General features: G+C 35.8%; 1 protein-coding gene across 3 annotated transcripts in view; it reads left to right on the forward strand.

Moving 5' to 3' along the window:
- Positions 1-10,261, forward strand: part of LOC126412471 (heterogeneous nuclear ribonucleoprotein 27C) — a 62,909-nt gene extending 52,648 nt beyond the window's left edge. For all 3 annotated transcript variants that reach the window (XM_050082082.1, XM_050082084.1, XM_050082083.1), the window contains one exon: positions 9,143-10,261. In XM_050082082.1, the coding sequence (XP_049938039.1) occupies positions 9,143-9,258 (116 nt within the window). In that variant the 3' untranslated portion in view covers positions 9,259-10,261. The remainder of the gene's footprint in view (positions 1-9,142) is intronic.
- Positions 10,262-11,133: the final 872 nt, after the last annotated feature.

Consider the following 11,133-nt stretch of genomic DNA (forward strand, 5'->3'; position numbering starts at 1 on the left):
TTATTGGAAGAAGGATGAAGGGTTAGTGGCCTTAGCAAAACTTACTTTGTTTAACCTGAAAGTACCACTTCTGGTGGATTTAAGTGTGCTTAAGTGATGGAATGAAAGCATACAATTTTTGGTATACTGGGTCCATCAACACTACAAAGTCTACAAACAATTAGACTTGCACAGTGCAAAAGGTAATCAGTACCATCGTAAGGCTACCTAAGAAGCATAAGATGAGATTTTATTGGTCAGTCTACTCTCCAACACCTGTCTCAGTAAGTGAGAAGTTGGCATCTTTGAGTGCCATCCGGAGGACCTAGGTCAATCTCTAAAATTTCCCTTGCTGGGAGGACTGGAATACAATGCACTCAGCACATGAGTAGGTAGTACTTAAATTAGTAGTGGCATTAAGGTCTAGAAAGTTAACAGCTAGGAGAGGCAGTGTGCTGACACCTTGTCCTTCTATAATACTGTAACCAAATGATGCATATGCAGATGAATGTGCCAACTGTTACTTGCAGTTCTCACTGAGTCAACATGTGATGTGATGTGACAAGTTTAAATGGAGTCTGTGCAATGGTAATCTGTGCAACATTTGCACTCGTACAGGAGTGATAAATGACAGGCAAGGCAAAGCCTTGCGAGTGGCACATCGCTGTCAACCTCATTGCAGATAACTTCCAAATATCACGTATTTACTTGAGACTGGAAAATAGTATGGCTGTCCTTAGAGGGTTAAATACAATTTATATATGTTAGCTGAAATTGGTACTCAACATTGAGACACCTAAAATACACCTAACAAAAACTGGCCATTGGCTATTTTTTATTGCAGACTTTTCAAAATATGTGCTGTGTTTTACTTACTTTCAAAGTATGCAATAAGTATGGTAAATAGCAAAGAAAACTAGTTAATTATCAAACTGTGCTATCAGACTATACTGTACATTTTTTCCGAATAGTTTCCTTAAAATTAAGTGAGATTACATAGCAGAGAGCACGTGTGAATCCCAAAACTGGTTTTTAATTTTTTGTGTGAATAGTTAGTTTCACTGAGGAGCTAGAGGTGGATGTAGCATTGCTTCACCTACATAAAACAATTTTTTTGACATGCATCGGATGACTTCGCATTTCACGCCCCGTGTATATGTATGTGGTTGTGTGGAGCAACCAGCAGTCTTGTTTCACCTGGTGATCCGACAAGAAAATTCTATTGGTGTTGTAGTGCTGTCATCCCAGTAGGAACAAGTTAGGTAGTTTCAACTATGTTTCTACGTGTTCAACTGATGATAGTTGCAACTGCATGATATGCAAGTCTCATTGTGTATCGTATCACATCAGTGAGATTGACCTTAGGCTGTGTGTCTCTAGACTTTATTAGAGCTCCTTTTTTTTTAATGTATGTATCCTACAAGTGCCATGGTTAGACTGAAACGTTTTCAGTAGTGTTAGTTTTCTCTGCATAGTTTTTTTGGAAGGAGTTAGTGATGCCAGTACCTAGTTTCCTCAACTGTTAAAACTTGATGTAACTGATGGTGATTAATTTATTTTATCCACATTTAAAATTTGCTAGCAATGTTAACACGTGTTATACTTGTTTGCAATTACATAGGTCGTCCTTAAACTTTCTCAGATGTGCAGCAAGCAATAAAGTTATCATACATAAGGCATACTGAATATTAGCTTGCTATTTTCATTAGAACTACCACATTTTTGTGCAAGGTAAAAAAAAAACTTGTATTCAGTTGAAATTGAAAGAAACGGCATAGATGAATTTTTTTCCAAACGGCATTTTCGTAATGTATATTCATCAATACACCACAGATCAAGATTAGTTTCTGATGCTAAAGTGGAATTTAGATGTTCCACATCTAAATTTTTATGTTGACAGTTCCAAAATTTACAATTTATATGCCCAACGAGGTTGATGAAATTGCTTTGTATGGTACAGTGAAACAGGCAATATGTAATTCAAGTTCTTACAAACATTCATTCTGAAGGTGTATAAATTCCAGATGAGATTCTCAACTGGATCCATCATCAAGCCACTGTTTAAGAGTGTGTGTGTGTGTGTGTGTGTGTGTGTGTGTGTGTGTGTGTGTGTGTGTGTGTGTGTCTTTAAATAACATTTTTTTTATTTGAACTACAAATATTTCATGTCTGTTGTAGGATTCGGTAAGTCTGTGCCAACTACTCTGCTATATTTGTAAATGTTTCCTCGCATACACAGTATAACAGTGCATCAGTAGAAACTCAAATACATGATAATGCCACTTGTTTTGTCCCCTCCCACTCTCACTACAGTGCTGGCCACAGAGAGTTGTTTCCAGAAGCAGAGGTGTGTCGTTTGTTTTCCTCTGTTCAGGTATGGAGTGAGGGAATTACAAGCAGCAGGTGATCTTGAACCCACACATAGGGTTTTTTCTGTTATGGTTCAGATATTTATAATTTTTCGCTTGGAGGATGAGGTACTTAGACCTCGTACAGCGAACAGTATATTGTTAGCCAGAGATGCAGATATCAGATGTAATTTTGCAAATGAAACTTGGCAGTTCACATCTTGAGAGTATCTTGATCAGTTCTGATACTTCTTGTCTGAGTACTGCATAAAACAGTACATAGTTCAGCATTCATTCCCAAAATCATTGTAGACCTAAAAATATGTACATATTAATAACATTAAGACAACAAATGTTTTATGAGGAGCACTGAAGCTGTTTTCTCTAGGCAAGAGCTCTTCTTTCGGTCACCAAGTTACTGATCCTTTGACACATGAATTCGGAATGTCCTGTCAACTGGTCTCTTCCTTTAGTCAGGCCATGTAATGAATGTCCTTTCTTCCTCTATAGCACCACATTTCAAATGCTTACAGTCTCTTCTTGTCTGAACTGTTTGCCAAGTTTGACATTCATTCAAGGCTATATGCCACAAAATACCTCCAGAAAAGGCTTTCCTACACTTAACATTGGTATTAAATGTTACCAAAATTTTCTTTTTTCTGAAGTGCGTTTATTGCTATTGCCAGTCATTTTATGTCCTTCCTACTTCTCCCATTGTCATGTTGCTCCCAAAGACCAAAATTAATCTACTGCAGATCTCTTCATTTCATAATTCCCATATTACTTGATTTGACAACATTCAGTTATGCTGGCTTTGTTTTTGTTTGTTCAATTTATAACATTGTACCAGGACACTAGACTTATTTCCAAGACACTTGATTTTGCCTAACCTTTTCGAAGTTATGTCATCTCTGACAGAATTCCAATGTTGTTGTAGTTTGCCAAAGTTTTCCTCTCTCCCCGAATTTTAATTCCGCTTTCATATTTCATCTCAGTTTCCAATACTGCTTACCAGTGTACCAACATCAGGGATAGGCTACATCCCTGTCTCACTCCATTGTCAGCTGTTGCTTCTTTTCATTTCATATGGGCTGGTTTCTATACATGTTGTAGGCAGCCAGCATTGTCAAAAGCTTTCTCTAAATCTACAAATGCTATGAACATAGTTTTGCCTTTCTTAGCCTGTCTTTTATGATAACTCAGTGTCAGTGTTGCCTTGCATGTTGCTACAGTTCTGAGACCCAAACTGATCTACAAGGTTGAAGAATACAATTTCTTCCAGTCTTCTGTAAATATTTTGCCTGTATTTTGCAATCATTACTTACTAAGCTCCTGGCTTGATAATATTCATGCCTGTGTTCTTTGGAATGGGATTTATTACACTTTTCTGTAAGTCTGATAATATTTTACCTCTCTCATATCTTGTTCATCAGATGGAAAAGTTTTGTGATAGTATTTTCTCCTAAGGCATACATGTTTGTGGAAATACAACTACTGTAGTTCCCTCCCTGCTTTCACCTGTTTGCAGTACCAACATTATGTGCCCATGTTAAGAAACATTCCAAGGCAAAGAAAGTCATGCATCTAAAACTACTGTAGAGGCCTTCTTCATGAATCATGTTAGTTTGGCGTCTCCACAGATACCCCTACAATGTTGCTGCAACTGTGTATTCTAGAAATAAGCAAACCACCCAACCCCAGCAAAAGCCTGCTACACATCCTACCTTTATTTTGACAAAGATAAACATTTTTCCAATTATAAATGTAATATTATCACATATAGCACTTAGGAAGAAGAATTCACAAATCTTTGTTACCTTAAAATTCTCCTGTTTATTTCTGACAATGATTTATATTAGATCAGTGTCAAATTCTGTCCACTATCTTACCAAATGGCGACATCATCAGTTGCGAAATCACCTTCTATGATTACAGTGTAGATGCCCATAGGAACCACACTATTTGGAAGTTCAATTTTTCTCAGTAATTACCCAGATCGGCTGATTATACTGCTGTCTAATGACTACACATTGTTAGCTCTGGGCAGGGTTCAGATTGCTTGTTAGTTCATACTGTACTACGTGAGATAAATGGACTATGCAGAACTCCTGACTTACTTGCCGGTCAGCTAGATTTGTTCACCACCTGTACTCTGCCGAGTTCCTGTAACAGCAGTTTCTGTCCATTCCCTGCAGTCTTCATTAGTACTGTTCAAAAACATTCAGAGTAATTGATTTTGCAATTGTCATAGGAAAGTGTAAAATTTTTGTTTGATAGAACAGAGATGTTAATGCTATGTGTGTTAGTCTGATAATTGAAAAACTTTAGTGATATAAATGTGTAAACATTTTAAATTGGGTTAAGTATGTCTTTTAAATATTGTCGTGGTTGGCTCAGTAAAAATTACTGCTGAAATTATGTTATGCTTGCAATAAACATTAGTGTTTTCTTATACAAGTCAGTGGGGAAAGACAGCTGCCATTTACTTCAATATGGGTATTGGAGGCAGTTTTCTTAAATAGATAACTACTTGTAATAATGAATTAGGGGCTCCGGCTTTCTGCAAGTACGGAACTGCTGTTTTGCTTTAATATCATACACATTTCAACATGGTTATGGTGTCATCAGTAGCTTTTTCTTTCATTCTTAAAATACATTCACACAATCTTTATGTAGGTTAGGGAGTGTTAAATCAGATTTTGTTTGATTCACATACATGCTTCACCTTTTGCTTACATTGTGAGAGCTCTGAATTTAGACGATGCCGTAACATCCCTATGTTACGGGTGGCTCGGTGTATTAATTTAGATCTATAGTTGATTTTGGTTGGCAGCCACAAGACACACAGTGTAAATAAAAGATAAAAACATACATAATTTAAAGAACAAAATCTGATGATGTAACATACTTCCTGACATAAATGAAATTTGTATGAATGTATTTGTGGAACAATACAAGAAAAAAGAACCTGTTTAGGAATTCAGATCTGGTGAAGCATGTTGGAGTGTTAAAGCAAAATGGTAATTATGTACTTCAAAAAAGGTGGACCTTCTTTAATTCATTATTATTTTTCTGCAAGCACAGGAACAGAAATTAAAATTCCAATAACTATTCATGATCAGTTTTTCTCAAAGCTGCGCAAGTGTTTATCTAGACATCACTGTAGCTTGATTGCTTCCTCTTTGTCTCCTGATGTTTTAGTTGCTGTTGTGGTTGTGAGTTTGCTTATTGATTGCTTTAGAACACTTTTGTAGCAATGCAGTTTTGCAAGTGTGTAAAGATTTCTTAAGGTGACTGCAGTACCTTGGTGCAGGTCTTTAGTGAGTTCCAGAAAGTTTGATTTGACACAGTTAATTTTAACAAAGATATTCCAAATAGTGCTCTTTCACTCCCGAATTTTTGTCAGATACTGGTCATTTGTTCATTGTATTGCTTCTGGCAGTTTCTAGAGCATTGATTGGAGGTGGGACAGCTTAGGTTAAAGCATGACTGAATGAGCAGGAGGTAAGCATCCAAGGAGAATTGTGTTAAATGTTCAACTACTGTTCCATTATTTCTACTCTGACAACATGCTCACTCTTGGTCCCACAACATTTCACTGCTTTGAGTCTCTTATTTTGTTCCTTGCCTCTTTCTCTGAAATCTCTTCATTTATTGAGGTTTTCTTCATTGTGCAGTTCATTGTTGTCTAATCTGGTAATTACAGCTCCTAAATATTTGATAAATACCAAAGAGTTTACGGTCTTCTAGAAACTTTTCTTGAATGTAAGAACTAATGTTTAATGTTGTATGTGGTCATTTAAATGCGTTTGTATATTCAGCATGGTGGTTTGCACTCAGAAATCTTAATTTGTTAAATTTTGTGACAACTGATTTTGTGACAACTGATAATATTAATTGCTGTGTTTTTGAGTGCACCACATGCTTGTAACAAGTAGTTCAGTTAGTACTGCCAGAATGGTTTAGTATACAAATTGTTTTCTTTTATTGCAATTATGTTCTTGTCTTTGAATTTAACCAACATATCACATGTAGTAACTCAATATTAGCACTTTTTTCTGCAAACCTCTTCAATTTATCAGAAAAAGTATGAAACACACCTGTTGAGATTACAGCAGTGTGATTAACATTAACTTTTCTAAGCTCTTAATCACATTGCAAAAAGAAAAGAGAATCCCTTGAACTTCTTGATCAGAGAGAAATAAGTAATGCCACCATTGATCCTTATAGAATGTGAAGAAATGTTTAATTGCTCTCTAGTCTCTCGGCATTGAGGTCTCTCATCCTTGCATAGCTGAAATGTATAGCTGCTAAATCCAGTTAAGAGTTGTTTCCATACTTTGATTTTGACCCTCCTTGATACTGTCGCAATGAAGACAGGTTTTGTGTTGTCAAATACAATTTTGTGTTTCTTTTTAAAACTGTGTTCAGCAGCCTTTGCTTTGTTTGAATTTTGTACTTCACGTGCTGCCACTGTTTCACACAGTCCCTGAAATGGTATGTGTGAAATGCCAAGTGTATGTCACTGAGGCACTTCGGAGAAATATTCCAGGACCGCAAAGACCAAGCTACTCTCTTAACCACTGAAGAATATGTTGTTCTTTGTTGTATGGAAATCTTGTCTAGTTGATTCTCTACCCAGGATTCTGTATTTTATTATGTTTATCCTGGCTAGGTGACTGAGTTCAAAGGTCAGAGGAAAGAAACTGCATAGCACCTCCAACATGACTACCTAGTAAAGCACTGTTACCAGTAAAAAATCTTGATTGGGTAGTAAGTTAATGTCGCTGCTATTTTGTAGGTGCCTAATATTAGGCTTACTGAAGTTTTGGGTGTCAGGAAGACATTGTTTCTGAAAAGGGATATCATCACAAAGAAATTACTTCAAAGAAACCTTGCGAGTTTGAACACTAAGGTGTCTCTTCAATAAATGTGGCGTTTTCTTTAAAGAGGTGTATGTCCCATCTCGTTATGGCTCTGCTCTTGGTGAGCTACTAAATGTAAATAAGTGCATGTGATAATCTTTCATGTTTATTATGTCTTAACGGAACCTAACAGATTTCACAATATTGTAACACTTCGTGTGTGTATTGGGGTGAGGGGGTGGGGGAGAATCCTTAATGGTTAATTTTCTATTCTTTAAATATGAAATATAACATGGTGAAGGTTAACTTAGTTTAAAAAAAAAAGGAACATTTTCATTAGGTGTAGTAGACAACACTTGTTATATCAAAAGGAACACATTCTAACTTTGCGTATTTGCGAATGCTGAATTTTTCTTGCAGTAAAATTGTTGAAGCAGTTATTTACAGAAGTTAGATTTAACAGTCTAACAAATACTTCAGAGTGGTGTTAAATTTATATGAATCTGTACTTACTGTTAACAGCTCAGGTAATATTACCCACAAGAATAAGTTTGTGTTGTTCATGTTGATTAAGCTGGCTTGGATTATGTAAGACTAATAGAGAATGTCAGAAATTTGAGTCATTGATTGTAACTAGTGTTGCAAAATTGTAGACATTATACCTCCCTCTTTGTAGTGTAATACCAGATTTAGGAAGGATACTTGTGCTTTGTCTTTTTCTAGCAGTAATACTGTTGTGAGGAAAGGTAATGGTTAAATACCCAGGTGATTCATAAATGTTGTTTCAATCTCCATTTCGTTACATACAGCCAAGAACTACACTGTTAGGGCATTTCTATAGGTTTCCTTTGATAGCAATACCTTCACGGTCTGCCATTAAACTCTGGCAATACTGTTGAATGCTACTGCAATTTTTCTCCCTATATCATGGAAGTTTTATGTAGGTAATAGGGGTAGATAACAACAGTATACAGTCATATTCCCAAAGTTTCAAAGATAATTTAATGACTTGTGAAATACTACCAACATTTTAGGAAGTAATAAATGCTACTGCAGGATCTACTCTACATGTGCGAAACCAGAGCTGTCAGTCCTCCGTGTGGTTGCATGGCAGGAAGATCCATAACAAGAGCGTTGATGGTACCCCAGGTGTTTGGAAAGAAAATAGGATAATTACAGTTCCAGTTATATTTCCACAAAAGCAATTTACAGTTAAAATAGTCAGATGATTTGGAATGACTGTGAACCAATCTAAGTTAGCAGGTAGGTAAGTTTTTGGGTGTATACTAGGTGCAATTTCAAATCGTACAAAAACCATCATCCCACAAGTTTTCAATCAGCTTGGTTAACAAATGCAACACTGTTTGACATTTTGTGAAACATCCAATGCACATTATATACCTCTTCTTACTCTTTATAATTTTTGTCTTGATATTGACAGCACACACAATTTTCTCAGCAAAACAGTGTTGTATACTAATCAACTGTAGGGAATTACCACTGGATGGGAACTTTGACTGTGTATTGCATCTTCTTATCTACAGCATACATGTCATGTCATATTTATTTTAATATAGATACCAAGCATTGTGTTCAATATTCTTTTCAATTCTTAGTGCCAAGGCAGGGGATACTACATCTGTATTCATAATGTGTTTGCTCAAAATGACCTCTGTAGATTTTATCTGGAAGTTTGGCCACTTTATCCTCGGAAATGTTAAAATATGCAGTTAATACTTGGCATTTTCTCCTTTTTGATACTTTTTCTGTTTGAGAACATTCTGGCATAATCCTCTCGTATGTATTGGTCCTTGTAGCAGTTTTTTCTTTGCACTGTGGTTAAGATTCCTGACAATATCCAGATCCTTTCCTACATTTACTCTCCAGAATTCCCATCCTTTCTACGCAAGATGGACTTGAAGACAAATTCTCCTGCTTGTCCCAATTCAGGGCAGGGAGATGGCAGTACTGCTGGGAGCTACACTGGTGGACCAGGACCACAGAGAGGAGGCAACTACAGCCAGCCCAACCAGGCGCAGAGCTTCCATCCGTACAGGCGCATGTAACAATTTCATTTGCTGACAAGACAACACTCCAGGTTGTAGCACATTATTGGACTGTATGGTGAAAACCTCTCATTCAGATTGGTTTATTTCTGTGGGACACCTTTAGTACTGGACTGTATGGTTTACAGCACACAATTCTAGGAATAGGATAAAATCCACAGCTGACTGTTCAGTGTTGTTAGCAGCAGAGAGCTAATATATAGATATGTATTCCTTCATTTTGTTTCCATTTCAGATATTCATATTTGATATTTGAGAAATAATAATTGTTTGTTCTGCCTGCTGTTTAATTTTTATAGTTAATGGAAATGGATGTTATCACTCATCTCGCAATTTTCAGTGTGATTGTAGTTGGTACTTGTTAGATGTGTCAGCAGAAGTTTTATTTTGTTTGTCATTTGAATGTAGGAACTATGAATGTTTCCTTGTAAGAATGAGTTGATTAAATCAAAAATTGGAAAATAATTAAAGACTGTCGATCATTAATGATTGATGTAACAAATAACAGTTTTAATATTCTAGATCTTCTGAAAGGGTTATTCATTGGCATCCTAAAGTTGGATGAGAAGCTGTAACAGTTTGTCCAATATTCATTATATATTTTTAAGATACACATCTTGCACATAACGTATTATTTGCAGTACTGTCATCCTTGTATGACACAATAATCAAAATAAGTTTTGATTCAGCAGTAACTTCCACAGTTTTTAAGTTGTATTCTGCATTACCATAATCACATTCATTCACTGCTGTACCCTTACTTATTTTGATGTAATTTTAAGAACTGCCTGCCAAAATTACACATTACATGGATTTAAAATTTCATTACTGTGTGGTATTTTATGGGTGATAAAGTAATGTGAGAAGTTAAGATAATATGGAATGTATGGGAAATGTTGTTCATAAATAAGCTTTCATTTTCATACGTGATATCAAAGAATAAGCACATTTATACAAAACAAATTTTGAGTATATATTTGAATGTAATAAATTTGAGAGTACATTTATGTGTTGATTATATTGAAAGTACCTAATCCAGAAAAAATGCTCTTTAATCATTGTGATGTTATTTCTTATTGTCCATATTGTGAGTCATTGAATGTATACATGGCATTGCTATGGAACCTTGAAATTGATCCAGTGGATCATGCCAACATTTTATCAAGGATAATCTTCTTGCTCTTCCTATTGTTTGTGTTTCAAGAGTTCCGTGAAGTTTTATGAGCGGAATAGAAAGATAATCGATGCAAATATCGAGTAATAATATACAGTCATCATCTAAACCTGTTCAGTCATCCATATAATCATCTGTTCACTGTTTTAAAATTTTCTGGTCATGAATTTAAGATGAGATGTGGGCACTGAAGTATGGAGCAAATTTTTTTTTTCTTTTTGTCCCCCCCCCCCCCCCCCTCCCCCACCGAAAGTCTTGGCTGAAGAGACCTGTAATAGTCCATGTAAGTACAGTATCCCATCCCATCTAACTCACTATGATCTCCAAAATAATGGCGAATATAAAGAAATTATTAATACATGTTAAGAGTTATGCAGACTGTGGAATCCTGTGGTCACAGTAAATGAGAACTGCTAGAGGACCCACATAATAATTCTGGTTACACTGCTTTAAGCGATTCATCGTCTTCTGGAACTTAGCGTGGTGTGTCAGTTTTTCAGTAAAAATGAGATGGGATAATTAACTAATAGTTGAGAACTACCTGTAGTTTTCAGCTTTTAAAAAGTGAATATATTAATTTTTTCTTAATTTAAAATGTTCGGCTGATACCTCATTGATGCTTTTCAGAGAAACAATTTGTGTTTAGGGTAAGCTTCATTGCACTAAGGACATCTGAAGTAGATACTTTGATAGGTGTTGTC

This window comes from Schistocerca serialis, chromosome 7 (genome assembly GCF_023864345.2).
Source record: "Schistocerca serialis cubense isolate TAMUIC-IGC-003099 chromosome 7, iqSchSeri2.2, whole genome shotgun sequence".
Taxonomy (NCBI): Eukaryota; Metazoa; Arthropoda; class Insecta; order Orthoptera; family Acrididae; genus Schistocerca; species Schistocerca serialis.